The following is a 16,028-nucleotide window of genomic DNA, read 5'->3' on the forward strand; positions in this document are numbered from 1 at the left end:
ACCCAGGCTTCGGCCCAAAACAGTGCTGTGGATGCTATTTTCCATATTTACTACTACTGTCACTACTGTCAGTATGAGACACATCTTGAAAGTATGTATTTTCCCATTTAAGGAAAATCCAGACTCAGTATTTTTCCTATTACTTTATATATTGGTAGGAAAAAAACATACTCAGTTGCCAAATCAATTTAGGTTACCACATGTACATGTATATGGGAGGTGAAGTCGAGGCAGAAGCGCTTAAATCTAGACACGCTTCCTGCTTGAAGCACATTAAATGACACAAAGGCAGCTATCACAGAAAGCTTGATCAACATTTCACAGTTAAATTTTACAATTTGTTTTCGTAGAGCATCAGTTGATTAAATCTGTGCTACCATTTCTACTATTAATCCGCCGGTTTAAAAGACGTGAGTCTTCCACCAACATTGAAACAATAGCCAACCCACTCAATTATGTTTGTTCACAAACCGCAGCACGAAGCTTAAGAGGTTTAATAATGGGAGGAGAGAGAGAGAAATACTTGGGATGCAGCTTATTAAAGTTAACTACGGTGATGTCATCAGGGTTAAAGCCCGTGTTACAAACAAGTTGCAGGGATATCGGGAGGGAGGGTCTAATATTAGGGTCGCCATTGATTACATAATGGAAAGTGTAGGACTCAGTGGTTTTGGAAGCTGAGATATAGGAACTGAAAGTCTGGACACTTCAGCTTCTGCTTTTTCAGTTCTGACCATTCTTTTAAGGAATCAATCTTTCACAAGTCCCAAAACTTCTTGGAAGTGTAAAGTTGCATTGCTGTTGTACTGTTTTAAAAGTTTCCACACTCTGTTGTCTTAGACTTTGGGTTCGCTTGAAGTGGGTCGAGTCCTTACTTAATTTTGGAGGCCCTCAATACAAGAGCACTTGAAAGAGCTTAAAATCTCAAGAAAAGTTAAGTAAGATCCCTGGTTATTAGACTGCCACTCCACCACTCGCACCCTCGAGTTTTGTGGTTTCTGTAACTTCTTTACGACTGAGCGATTGCCATGGGACGAAAAACAGTCAAGAAAATTGAGTTAGGCGTCTGCATAAATGCACAGCACCTGACGGCCCACTCTTTTGCCCATTTGTTGCAACCCATTAAACACTTAGCCCAAATCCTTTCCGTAAAGAAAGAAAAAGAAAAAAAAACAGAAGGAGGGATTAGAGAGAAAGCCTGGGAGGGGGTGGAATTATAGAAAGTTGGTGGAGGAGGAGATTGGGAGAGTGGGCAGGAGGAAAATGAGATGAGAGAAAAGAAGAGCCTCTACAGGAGTCTGGAGGGGAATGAAAGGTAGAAAAGAGAAGTTTATTAGAGGCGGGGGCAGAGGAGAAGCAGTGTGGAGGCAAGATAAAGATGAGGAAGTTGTTAGCAGTGTGGGGAGAGGAATGGGTGAGGGTGTGAGATGTTTCTCGTACCTGTACCTAAATATCTCCCACAGTAGAATCTGGAGATTTGGGACAGTGAGCGTGAGGGACGAGGGTGAGGCCTCAGCAACAGCTGTTTTTGTGCTGCTCTACAAAGCTTGGCTCCCTTTCCTCCTGCTGCATCACAATGTCACCAAGCCTCACAAAAGAGGAACGGTGAATGAAGGGAGGGAGGGAGGGAGGAGGAGGAGGAGGAGGAGGGACTGGAAGAAAGAAAGGATGTGTGGGGGGTGTGAGTAAAACCAGCATTCATTCACTCAAACTGATGACTTGTTACAATTCAGTAACACTGTGCACAGAGAGCGGCTGAATTCTCTTTTGTAGTGTGAGAAAATGACAGAGACATCTGGGTCAGGTTTCCTGAAAGCAGCTCACTGCAGTTCACTTTAGTTTGCTGGAAATCACCCGTTTCAGTCTCAAATCATGGAGGAACCCCGAGCGCAGTACAGTGAACACGTGCAGCTCCTTAACATCCAGATTCCAAATGACGCAGGCAGAACTTTTTCATTCTATCTAAGTGCTAACAGAAGTTTGATATCCACAAAGGTTGCTGTAGCTACGTAGGTAATTCATATTAAATCATAGATTGTTTATACATTTTTTTCAAAACTGAAGCCAAAATGTCCTGGATACAAATGCTGCCATCTTGCGCCAATAACGTAATTTGTGACCATGAGTCTAGTGATTGTGGAATGGAGCTGCGGAATCGAGGTCCATCCGATACACAAGCTCGACCAATCACGATTCTGTCTTTTTTATAGCAGCAAATTGAAACCAAACATACCAGAATCATGAACACTTTAGCAAACATCAGTGTAAACATCTTGAAGAAAAATGTATTTAACTTAAACCTATGAGTTCGGTCCATGTCCCATCATCTAACATGGAGGAGACAGGGTTTATGACCACAGTGCAGCCAACCACCTATATAGTGTTTGCAAAAGTCCTGCACTCCAGCTTTAAACCTGTTTATCCTTTAGTAGGTCAATAGCATTTTGCCAGGTTAAGTAGCGTAGCATTAATTAAGATAGCAGTAGCATTGTTTTTGGGTTAAAAAAAGGTAGTTTAAGTTTGTTAGCTGGTTAAGAAAAAGTTGAGAAAATATCAAATGTTAACTTAGTCAACAAGTGATAATGGCCCAGTATGAACACACTTGGATGCTTTATTCTTAAATGAACTATACTGAACAATACTAAGAATACACTAACAGCCTCAAAATGCAGATTTTATTTTCCCCTGAGCATCAGCAGAAGTCCATATATTGATTTCACTGGAAGTTTCCGACTTTCATCCTCTCAAGCTGTCACCATCCCTTCTTTATCTCGCTGTGTATTTTTCCTGACCCCCCACTATTACCTTTTTTTCTCCCTCTTTCTCACCTACCTATTCAACTTCCTCCACTCATGCATAGTTAAGAGTGAGCTCCTCTGTCTCACACACACAAACACAAACTTTGTCTCTCGGGGCCATATGTTGACCCGTGGTGGACCTGAATACAGCCATCTGCCTGCCTTTCCTATGTCCCACAGGGCAAGAGTGTGGGAGAATGTCTATCAGACACAATGCAACACACACACACACATACACACACACACATGCCTTTATCCCGTTTACAGCCACTAATCACTCCCAGACAGCGAAGCCATCTCATGTTAACAGTGACAAGATAATACTGTTGTTGCTCTTGTGCATGACAGAAAGATTCCTGGGGCCCTTTCTTTTTCTTTGTCTCTTTTTATGGACATCTGAGAATTTAAGGACTAATTATGTGTAGATTTGTAAAGAGAGTTGTAGAGTTGTAGAAAGTCTCACTGAGGGAGAGATGAGGGGACGTCATTGAAGTAAAGCAGAGTAACTCAGCGAGAGGATGGATGGAATCACTGGAGGCAGTGAGGGAGAAGGGAAATGGGTAGGAACCCAGGATTGGAAAGATTAAACCCTAACAAAAGGCTTCTTATCTCCACATGAAATCTTAGTAGAATGACTACACACACACACACACATACAAAAAAAGTGTCCTGCTACCCTGAAGCACAGTGGGTGGGACGGGCATGATTTAACAAACGTGCTTCAATAGATTTTAATTTGCAATCAGAAAATGTTTAACTGCCCCTGACCTTTATGTAGCACATGTATTTTGTTTTTAAAGCGTAACAACCTCCAAATAGCTGGAAGTGGAAATCATGGTTTGCATTTACTTAATTCTAATACTCTTTCCTGCTGCTTTTTATAAATAAAAGAATAACAAAAGCCTTCACATATAAAAACCTGGTTTGATTTTTACTGACTCAAGAAGCAATCGACCAACGGCTTTGGGTTGTAAATACAATCTTGCAGAGGCTGCATCATGGAGGAAAAACAATTATTCAGCTTCACCTGGAAGTGTGAATGTCTTTTCTTCACGTCTGTAGTGTAACTTGAGGATGAAAGAGGGTTTTGGTGTCTGGATACTCATGTTAGCCCTTTTGAATAAATCCAAAAAGTTGTTCTTGAAAGCTTTTTCCCCCCAGTGTGGATGTCCCGGTACTAGTGATTTTTAAATAAACAAACTTTGAAATAGGCTGGTATCTGTTTGTTATATAGTTTACACTGATTGTTCGATTACTACCTCTGAGATCCAGTTTGTGTCTTATTATCACTGTGGACACCTCTAGTCTAAGATCGCAAACTTCAGAGTAAGATGCGTTTATCTTCACTTTTCAAATTGTCACGGCAACATTAAAGGGCCAAGCTCTGACATTTGAGTTCAGGGGTGTGTGTGAGAGGTAGAATGAAAACCGTAAGTGACGGTTCACATGGTTTCCTGTTTGCTGCCTTCCTGCAACTCGCATCAATGTTTTAACATTGTGGCAAATACGCTAGAACAGCAGTCTACAAGGAAGGAAACGCACATGTGCCTTGTAACTTCTGAGTTGCTGCATCAGCAACTCAATACAGTTTCCCAGCAGAAGCTTCTGTGTGTGTAAAAAAAACAAAATCGAACAGTCAGTTTAAAAAAAACACAACTAAACTTTATTTCAGGTACAAAAAAGTCAAAGAAACCCAAATATATTAAACTTGATACAAGCATTAACAACTCAAAGTACTCTATAAATACGTTAAAATAAATTAAAGAAATTAATTTACTAAAGATAATCACCTTAAACACTGAACAGGCATCAAACATGTCGATGAAAAGGTGATTTTAAATAGACCGGAAACAGCACAGTGTCTGCTCTTCTACCAAACTACACCGTAAACACACAAAAACAGCAAAGTAACATTTCTAAAACTCTACGCATATGTACCCTAACTGTACAATAGCTGGATCTAACAGTAAAGGCAACAGACCTGGGAGAACAGGATACATGGAAGTGACTGCGCTTCACATTCGTAACAGTACAAAGCCATTAACAGGAGGAATTAACACTGAGAGACAAACATGACTATTCATCAAACATGTAACACCAGTGCTGCCTGTGGACAAGAGAGGAAGAAAATAAATCACACTCCTGGGAATGTTTGTGCTTAAGATAATCAAAGAATACAGTTTAGGCACCACAGATGTTTTTGAGAAAACTAACCAAAAGGTAAAAACAGATAGTTGAATTGATTAAATATTTACTTCTGAGCCAAAAGCTTACACCACATCAAATTATGAAAGACGCAGAATAACGTGATGGCACATCGTTTCGTTTTTCGTCCATCTTTGACCCTTAGTTTCTGCAGTGCCTGCTGTTGGAGCTGACACTTCACATATCAAAAGGCCATAAAATCTCTCTGTCCTGTTTTTCCTGTTGGCAAGTCCTACAGATAACGATATGTCATGAACATGAGATTTGCAAAAAGTATGATCAAGCCCAGGTGGCTTTTGTTGTGAACTCAAACTGAGTCCCTCTCCCTCCTCTCATAGGACAGGTTGACTTTGGTAATTTGGCGTTTTACTGATAACAGGTTTATCAACAAGGCACAACAGACAGAAGATCAACAGTTGTAGTTATCTTGACAACAAAGAAAACTGAACTCACACTAGCTTATGTCACTAAAAAAAGAAAGGAAAAAAAAAAAGTCGCACACCCTTCGTCACATCTCTCCAAACAAATCTTGATTCAACACTAACATGACCTTTTAAATAACATGACAGGCACTTCGGCCGTTTAAAAACGTAACATTCATGTTCAAGGCCAGTGATCTGAACGTAACCTCAGACTGAGGACATGGAAAATTTCACTCACTGAGCACTGAGATACTGTGTGCGTTTAATTGAAAAACACATTGTGTGTCTGTCCCACCATAATAAAAAAACGTTTGTGCTACAAAACAGACGTCTTTGGCTTTATCACATTTTGAGGATCACTCTGTAGATGCTGGTGAAATCTGAACAGAGTGGTCGGTCTTAACAGACGGCACTGGGGCAAATCACACTGTGATTACATTAGCTTAATTGCCATCTGCTTAATTAACATATTATTCTGATAAAGCATTAAACGCTTGCCACACTATTAGACTTCTGTCTTCATACTGGCAACACACCTATATTTTCAGTATCACTGCGGCCTTCCTTCTGCAAACGACACCGGCGTTTTAGCCAATCTCTGTCAGCGTTCAGACTCTGTCAATAAAGTCTTAGTTTCATTCAAGGCCACACGGGTGCAAAGAACGTTGTGTCGGTCCAGTGGCAGTGTGTGAAAGGGGAATGTTTATGTATGTGTCAAACTTATCAGCATCGTGTGTGTGCTGCATGTATTGTGTCTAATGGGGACATCATGTCTGTGTCTGAATGTATGTCAGTGTAAATGTTTGTGATTCCAGCACACTGCAGCCTAAAGGCAGACCACAGCAGGATCATCAGGCACAGAGAGCTGACTGAATACTGCCAGACGTCGGGCATTGCTTTCGTTGTTGCCACTGCTGGATTCAGAGCCGCTGAGCGAGCTAGCAGAGCTGCTCCCATCTTGGTCCTGGTCAGACAGAGAGGTGTAGGACAGGGAGCGGGCGCCCAGTGGGCGTGAAAAGACCCCAGGAGCGCCGGGACTCTGCCTCAGGGAAGGGGAGCCAGTTGGAGAGAGCCCACAGGGAGAGCAGCCGGAGTCTGGGGAAGGCAGGAATGGAGACTGGGGATCTGCTGTGATGGCTGGGCCCATGAGGGTTTGGAACTTGTCAGCAGGTGAAGCCTCAAAGGCAGAGTCCATCTCCAGGAAGGCGTGGCAGAGGAGGTCAGTAATATCGGCACAGGAAGGAGGAGACGCCGAGGGAGCAGGTCTGAAAGAGGCGGCGGCCAAAGGGGGATGATCAGTGAGAGTGTGCTGAAGGGCTTGCTGGGGAGAGGGAAACCCAGCAAAGCTGAAGCTCTGTCTCACCAGAGGGGGTCTGTGCGTGCGGGAGGAGCTAAGTGGCTGCTGGGGAATGCTTGAGGAGGAGGAAGAGGACGAACGAGAGAAGGACTGCTCCCCTTCTTCCTCACCGTTGTGGACAAAGTGGCAGCGGATCCCGTAGGGGCAGAAGCCGATGGTGTGAAACGTACGACATGGCTCAGTTTTGTATTTTGGATGTCTGTTGAGATCTCGCAGCTCATCTTGCCCATGGGCAAACTGGCACTTGCCACCATACTTGCACAATCCGCTCTCTGTGAAAGAGCGACACAGTTCAGTCTTATAGCGTGAGGAGGAAGAGGAAGTGGAGAGAGATGACGTGGACAGGGAGGAGCTAGTGCTCAGTGCAGTGGGGCTGTCACTTTGGGAGTGCTGGAAGTCTGTCCCGGGCCAGCCTAGACTTGCTGCTGTGGTGCTGCTGGTCTCCACCATGCTGACAGAGCGCAGGGCAAGGAAGGCCGACTTCCCCCACTGGGAGGAATTAGCAATCTGGGAGGGCGGTGGGCTTTCTGACTGCTGCCCCCATTGGCTGGAGGGCAGAAATACACTCTCTGAAGGATCAGTGGGAGAGGAGAGAGACGAGAGGGAAAACGACGTGTTGCTGCGGGGCTGACCGATGTAACCCGGTGTTCTCATCTCCAGACTGAGGGACGGTGGCGGCCTGTTGGGCTCCATCAGGTCGAGACTGAGTAACTGCTGTATGAACAGACAAGAACAGACAACACAACATTAGCCGCACAACTCTAGAATCAATGTTCAAAATCTCTGTGGCTCATTCTTGGTTTAGCGATGGTAAATTTCTATTGACATTTTACTTGGAAACAAAACATGAATTTAAAGTCCATTTGTGCTGCTGATAAAACTTTTTTATGGATACTTCATTATCACACTCAGTTACAAATGACATACGCAAAATAGCCATAACTGGCAAGATATAATTAATCCAATTAATCTTAAGCATCCTTGATAGATGTTTAAAAATATTAACTTTATACATTTTCCTTATTAAAAAATATAAACAAGTAGAGCTGATACTGTATTTGACAGTGTGAAACGATTTTTTGTGTTCGACATCCTGAAAAAAAAAAAAAATCTTTACAAAAGAACTGAATTTATGGATGATGGACACAAAATCATCAAGCAAATTAAGAAGCAAGTACAGCAGAACAAAACTAAACAGTAAAGTAACATATATATTGAAAAACAAAAAGGTAAGGCTAACTTATGACAGCAGTATGTCAAATGAGACTCACCCTCTATCATCTGATCAAGTTCCTGACAGGGAGAGTTCATCTTAAATATCTACTGTAAAACAAGTTCTAGGAGTATTTAAAACCCAGATTCGATTACCTGACCATTTATAGGACTTTCTTACAAGTATAACTAAACAATAAGATCAACTGAAATCAACAATTTAAGTAACGAATACATTGCAGGCATTTGAGCTGCAGATGCTAAAAACCATCGTATTTCTTACATTAACATGAAAATCCAGCATCAGCCTCTGATACCTGGTCAAATCCTGTTGTACCGGGCTTCACGTGCATCTTCTACTGTGATGAAAACGGTTTGACGGTGGACGTTGGACCACATACGATACAATATAAACCTGTGCAAACTACTGGAGTTAATGCACAGCTACAGGGTTAAACACAAGGGAGCTGCAACAGGAAAGTTGTGGTTGTTTCAAGCAACAACTGCTCCGGAAGTTGTCGCTGTTTTGATCCAACGTGTCTTTCGTGAACAGAGCTGAGATATGACTCGATACCTCAGTGTAACCAGTGGTAACAAGCTCCTACCTAAACCAGTCCAACCAAGACTAGTTACATGGGTGACTTCAGTCCGGAGCAGGCAGCTCAATGGGCTGCGATGAATTTTAAACACCAGCCTCCACTACGCTCTCACTTTGTGACAAGTTAGCTCCCATGCTAACTTTACTTTTACCCACTTTAAAGCTTCAAACGGCCAATGGAGACTGTTTAAATCCACAAACTCACACCAGCAGGGAAACTGAATAAAGTTAAAATACATTCAAAGCGGTTTTTCTTTAAAGAGACGAAGCGAGCGATTAGCGTAAAGTTAGCAGCGTGGCTACCAGCTAAGCTAACACGCTGCAGAGAGCTAGCCAACTGTTGGCTCCACAACTTTTTCACTAACTGTTTCCCCTTCCTTTACCTTGCACATCATCTGCTCCAGGTCGGACAGCTGGTCGAGTTTGGGGAAAGATGGCATCTCGCTGGGTTCGTAAAGCCGGGTCCGGTCCCGTCTGTCCCCGCAGTGATAGACCGACGAGCAGGGACACTCGCTGGCATGAGTCGGTCAGAAGTTTCCAGCAGAGTCTGCGGAGCCAAACAAGCTCCACGGTCCGACCACGTGTGGATTTAACACCGAGCTGCGAGCCCCTCCCAGCATCCTGCGCGTCTGAGGAGGGTCCCCGCCAGGGCCGTGCAGCACTTTCTGAGGGGCCACCTCTGCCCCACCGGGGAAAAGGGCACAAGTTTCTTGTCAACAAAGTTTAAGCAATAATAAATATATAGATTTGGCGTCTTAAGTTCAACATTTGATGAGATTTGTGGTTTTACCTGCAGGTTTTACTTGGGCAATGAAATAGTATCAATCATTTAGATCAGTACCGAAGTGCAGTATACAGAGATTTATTGCTTATGTATTGTGCACAGTAAGGAGGTATTGCAATAGTTCTTAAAACGTAAATTAAAAACCCACCTATATGTTTTTTGTGTTTTTGTTGTTGTGTTGTCATTTATTATTATTATTATTATTATTAATAATAGTAATAATAATAATATTAATTTAGTTATTTATATATATATATTAACTTTCTTTTATTGTTGTCTTTTCTATGATTGATTGCTTTGGTATGCATTAGTCTCTAAATGTGAATGTCTTTAACTCATTTTAAATACATTTTCAACATCCTATGTTTTTGCATTTGATTTGAATGAAAGGTACATTTTTCATTCAAATACATTTTGAATGATTGATGCACAAAGAAGCCACAACCTTCACACAATTCAGTCTTTAAACTTAAAAGACAAGACATAACCTCTTTATATTAAGTAAGAACATACAATTTTGCACAGAATAATTTAAAATATAGATGTTTGGTCAAGGCTACATATACATGACGTTAATCTTTTTATCCACGCTTGTGTTACCTTCCTTTTCCATGATTGTAAAGCACTTTGGCGTATAAATGATGCTGAGAAACAGAGGCCTTGATGTTATTAGAAGTTCTGTCTGATAAACTGAAATTGTATAATTCTTGCTGTCAAAATAATAAGGCCTCATGCAGTGATCCTGATGTTTGATCATTATGACTGCTGCAGATGTTCTTACTCCTTCTTGCATTAATATGTTATTATTACCTTCATCAAGGAGGTCAAGTTTTCACCCCTCTCCGATCATTTGTTTGTTTGTTTGTGACCAGCATTTGACCAGAACTTTATGAAAGGATGTGGTATGGGTTAGGAAAGAACCCATTACATTTTGGTGCGCTTCCGAACAAAGAGGCAAATCCAGGATTTTCTTCCACAGTTTTTAACAGTTGCTAAAACAAAATAAGGAAGGAACATACAGTGTATGCAGACAAACACCAACACGAAAAAAAGCCAACAGCAAGGACAAAAAGGCCAAAAAGAGAAGAAACTGAACATATGGGAAGAAGCGACAGAATGGAGACAGGCTGTCGCTGTGAGACAGACACGGAGGAGTGAAGACTTTGATTTCAAAGGTAAAGGTGGATGTGTGAAAAATTCCACCGCAGAGCCATGAGAGTATCAGACGGCCCCACTCCCTCCAAACACACACACAAAGACACACACAGGTTTGTTCCTCTACATTTGCAAGGAAACTGTCAAAGCAAATTGCTATCACCTTAAACTCAAAGCTTACGTTTATCTAAAACCCACAATAATCACAACCCAACATACTACCCTAAATCCAAGCCTGGAGAAAATTGCCAAAGATGATAAGGGTCCCATTCTGCTCCCATCACTGCAGATGTCTGGTCCTCACAAAGATAGAACTTTTCCGAACACACACACACACCCTCGCTGGTCTGCCAGGAGTGAAGTTGTCACACCTCTGGGATCGTAAGGAGCGTTGCAGCAGCATGCCCACAGCGGCTTGATGAGTTGGTGAACAGCTAACGGCAGCCTCGGGGAGAGAAACAGTTTACAGTTTGTTCTGCATAAAGTTCAGTGCAGCTTGTGGCCGGATATAAAGGTTTGATTCCCCTCTGGAGGAAGGTCCTGCTGAGACTGTACTCACAAGGATGTTTGCTCAGAAAAAAAAGTACCGCGTCTTTTACATAGAGGGTATTTACTTCTATCTAAAGATGTGTGCATGGGAGAGGAATGTACTGTAATGTAGCTTTGAAACATAATTGTGTATTTTAAAGAAGAAGAAGAAGAAATCTGGTCCGTCGCTCGGAGGCCCCTTTACAAAGATGAGCTCAGCTGAGAACAAAGCCAGCCGAAAAGCTTTGTTTTGGTCCAGCCAAGTGGTCACCATTAAGTGTGTGTGTGAGTGTGAGTGTGTGTGTGTTTATGTGTGTATGCGGGCTTGTGTGTGTTTGACAGAGGGTCTCAACACCCCCCTCCCCTCTTGTTTTGTGATGATGTAATGGTATGGGTATACTCCACTGCTCCACAGCCTGAGGGTTGTCTGATCCAGCCGTGTTTTGACTTGCGAGATTTGTACGTTAAGCTGAGTTGTTTTTTTCCTCACATACCTGTGGTGTCCTGATGTCCACAGTGTCCAGGACATGTGAAAAATGTCCACACGACTCCCCGCATGAATCCCTAATAGAAATAGAAATCTATTCTGTATGGGTGAATAAGATGATTTTTGTACAAGTTGTAGATGATGCACGATTGGCTGTAAGGGGAGGAATGACATAATCTGCTTTCAGACAATGCACTGAAGTCCAGATATTTTCCTCAAGCGTTGCAGAGGGCCTGTATGTGTGAATGTAAATGGTTGAGTGGACGTTTCTGACATTTCTAGTTTACAACAGACAGGAAAACTGTAAGAATACAAATATCTTAGAATGAAAAAGAGGAGCCATACAAGTACAAGACGCCGATGAAGATGTCAACTTGGAAAAACGAGCTTTGAGAGCTTTAAGTGCTAGGGGCAGAGGCCAGTGTCAATACACTATCGACGAAAACAAACGATTTCAGCAGTGGAATTTATACATCATGCCCTGCCTCCTGTATGAGCTACTCAGACACCAACCGTCAGCTGAAGGCTCCAGAAATGTTCCTGATGTTGGTGACGTGTCTGATGCGGACAGTCTCCTGCTGCGTTCTTCATGTGAAAGGCAATTTCTGGAAAATGTGGTACATATTTGGGAGTGGATGTTTGAAAACAGCTCTACTGTGACATGGCAAAATGTCTTCCATGAAGAAAGCTAATCATGCTAATAATCCTCCACGTTCGAAAGCTCTGACTTGTGATTGTCAGAAATACTCACACGGACACATTTCCCAGAAGTTCATGTCTATAGAACGTGCTAACCATCAGGCCACAGCAACATCCCACACATAGGAACTAAGTTGTAGACCACATCCAGATATAGTCCCTTCTCATCATACAACCATATGCATTTAATGCTAAGAGTGAACAAGGCCTAATTATATTGCGACTGACCTTTGGGGGCTAACCCACACGAAATGCTGCCCTAATTAGCTGATCGCCTTTAAGTGTTTAGCTCTGTTTGCTTTTTTTTTTAATTGTTTACTGTTTACACTGAGATGAAGACCACCACTGTGAACAACAAGCTGTTAGCAAGATGTCAACAGCACGAACGCCTTGAGGTAACCAGGCCCTTCTGTTAATTTGGTTGAGCAAACAACTGTTATCTGTAAACAAGCTTTTTGGTCAGCGAGTCGAGTTTACTTCAATAAACAAATCTCCTTTTTCGGGGCGAGTTAGGGATTACTGAGAGTGCAGCGAGGGGTGGGGGGTGGTGGAGTTGTGGTGGTGGGGCTTTCTGAAGGAAAGGGGGGGACTCCTTGTTGAGTCCAGCTGGGATAGAGGGGCCTTCTGAGCACAATGAGCTCAATGAGCTGCAGAACCAACTAACAAACTAATGGCCCGCCCTCCGCGACTCAACCCCCATACACACCCACACACACACACACACACATGTAGGGGCTGGTGAATGGGTGAGATAGAAGGGCTTGTTTGGAGGAACGAGATGGGGGTGAGGAGGGGGATGAAGGGGCAGGATTGGGGGCTATTTAGAGGAAAAAACAGGGGAAATGAGAGAGTGCGCAGAGAGAAAGAAAGAGAGGAAGGAACTGAAGGATTGTAGGTGGAGTAATAAGACTGGCTCCATGCTCAAACAGGTTTATCTCCAGATTTGGGATCAATCGACCAGATACATAAAGATGGGTTCATGGGACGCATTTCCTCGCTCTGTCCCATGACCTTTCCTGCAGTGGGATTTGCTGCATGCAACATCTGTTTGATATTAGAGGAGATTTACAGAGGTGACATGGTGGTGTGGGGTTACCCAAAGACTGCTGACTGCAGGGTGCCGCCTCTCCACACATAATCCTGCAGGATGTTTTCAAATAAATGGTCTGAAATAATGAAGTAATTTATAGTTTGTCAAAAAAAAGGAGAGTGGGAAGGATGCCCAGTGAGAGCCAGTTAATGATACCATGTGATATACATGTGTGTATATGACATATTCTTTATATTTTGAATAGTTTGTTATTCTAATTTCATATGGGTTGTAAGCAAAGGGCCGAGGCTGAGCTAATCCATACACTGTCAACAGTGTGTGTGTTTGTGAGAGTATGTGTGTGTGTGTGTGTGTGTGTGTGTGTGTGTGTGTGGTGTGTGTGGATGTCTGGATGTGTGGAAATCTGCAGACAATTTGTGGAGTAAAACATTTGTGTTATAGCACCATTTGCATGTGTGTGTTACAGAGAGTGACACACACTCACACACTTGCAGACTCAGCCCATTGAAACTCTGATGATTAAGAGAAGTCATTCCTCCACAGCCTCAAACAGGCTTCTTCAGATAAGAGGCCACTATTACCAGTGAAATAATAAAGGGAGAGGGAGGAGGAGGAGGAGGAGGAGGAGGAGGAGGAGGAGGGGGTCTGTAGAACTGATGAACATCTGCTCCTCTTTTCCTCTCTTTTCTTCACCCCTCCTCCTCAGCAGCTTCCTTCTTTCACAATGTACCCCTGCCCCATCCGTCGAGAGAGAGAGAGAGAGAGAGAGAGAGAGAGAGAGAGATTGAGAGAAATTGTATCTACGTCAATGGGAGAAAATGATTTAAATTTCTTAAGAATGGATATTATCTTTAAAGCAGTTCAATAACATGAAGACATGACTGCAGCCTCATTAATAAACATGATAACCAGAGTGACTGCACTGGAATGTCCGTTTATGCATAAATACATAACAAGTAACTCAACAAGTTACTCTCTTTGCTGTTTTACAAACACTCACACACACACTCACACACACACACACACACACACACACACACACACACACACACACACACACACACGCACACACACACACACACACACACACACACACACACACACACACACACACACACACACATGCACGCATGCACATACACACACACACACACACACACACACACACACACACACACACACACACACACACACACACACACACACACACATCCAGAAATGCTGCACAGCAGGGTTCTACTCACCGGGCAAGGGTCATAACATAACCTTTGACCTCTGACATCACCCCTCCCGCAGCCTCTCCTCTTGCCCGCTGGAATTCACTCCTGTGGATTCAATTAGAAAGCTGGAGAGGAGGAGAGGAGAGAGAAGGACGGCGGAGGTTGAAAAACAAGAGAACAGTGACAAATGTCTGAAGACAGAGCAGGAGGAGACAATGAGCCGGGGTGGAGGGAGAGTGTGAGTCAAGACATTCGTTCTTTGAACAGTGTTTTAGAAAAAAAAGGAGTCAGCTGTGTTTGTGATGCTGTGTAAACTCGGGGTCCCACAGCAGCCATAGTGAGGAACACTGTATATGGCCGAAAATATGCAGAAGCTGATCCTAATTTTTTTTATACTTTTACTGTGAGGAAAGGTTTCTTTGTCACAGTAATAGCAGTGATGGGATGTAACAAAGTACTTTATTGTGTACTTAAATACATTTTTCATGTATCTGTATTTTCAGGTACTTTTTCACTTTCACTTTATTATTATCTTTACTTTCTACTCCACTACATTTTTACAATACAGTATTTTACATGTCTGCATTTTATATTTCTGAAAGTAATCAATAATAACAGGGGAATTGGTCCAGAGTCGGCAGGTAACATTACACCCTGCCTCCTGCGGCCAGAGTACGAGGAAACACCTGACATGGATTTGGAAGAGGCCGAGACTCAGCCATAAAAATGTATTGGAAAGTTGCATTCGGGACTGGGCTACTTTAACTTTAAATATATTCAAAAGAAAGTACTTAGTAGAAAAGACAATGTGGTACTTTTACTTGAGTATACATCTTCATCTATTTACTTGTGCTTTTACTTATGTAGAATGTTCAAGTACTTCCTCCACTACTCTATGGCAAAAAATATGACACTGATCCCTTCATTTTAGTGTTATACATTTGCGTTATAATATAAAATGATTCATCATATCTTAGTTTATTGATACTCATATGTTTTTATCCTATTCTAGCATTTTATTCATCTTTTAAAATCTTGTTTATAATAACCATATATTCCCTTGACTCAGTTTGTGTAAAGCTCTTTCTTGATAAAAATATACAATTCAAATAAACGTGTTGCTTTAAAATTTTTTTGTGACATTTATGTGCATCCAGCTTTGTGGCAAGAGTATGCTCCCAAGACACATTAAGGTTGACAAAGAAATTATAATTTTATTTTTTGTGTGTTTGTTGTGTTTCACTGGGCTGCACAGATCCACCATCTCTTATCCTTTCAACATTCACATGTTTGGGATGTGAACCAGACCCCATCGCTCAACAGCAGAGGGTTTTCAGAGGGTGGGGGCTGCTACAGCATATTTAGATACATCTGTTTATAAGTATTAGTTATATGGTGTAATAATGTTCAAGCTAACTGATTGCACAGTTGACTGTATTCATTGTAAATTACTACTCTTTCATATTTACAACCTCAGAAGAATATTTGTGGCTTGTGTGACATATTGTTAGA

The 16,028-nt window shown here is 42.3% G+C and overlaps 1 protein-coding gene across 1 annotated transcript; it reads right to left on the bottom strand.

The window, feature by feature from the left end:
* Positions 1–4,438: 4,438 nt before the first annotated feature.
* zgc:114130 (uncharacterized protein LOC570332 homolog) lies at positions 4,439–9,109 on the bottom strand. The gene is made up of 2 exons (XM_035155278.2): positions 8,976–9,109; positions 4,439–7,496 (listed from the first exon to the last, which is right to left on the bottom strand). Exons 1-2 carry the CDS (start codon positions 9,030–9,032, stop codon positions 6,252–6,254), a joined length of 1,302 nt encoding a protein of 433 aa, XP_035011169.1. The 5' UTR covers positions 9,033–9,109; the 3' UTR covers positions 4,439–6,251.
* Between the last annotated feature and the right edge of the window lie 6,919 nt (positions 9,110–16,028).

The sequence above is a fragment of the Hippoglossus stenolepis genome, chromosome 4, assembly GCF_022539355.2.
Source record: "Hippoglossus stenolepis isolate QCI-W04-F060 chromosome 4, HSTE1.2, whole genome shotgun sequence".
Lineage (NCBI taxonomy): Eukaryota > Metazoa > Chordata > Actinopteri > Pleuronectiformes > Pleuronectidae > Hippoglossus > Hippoglossus stenolepis.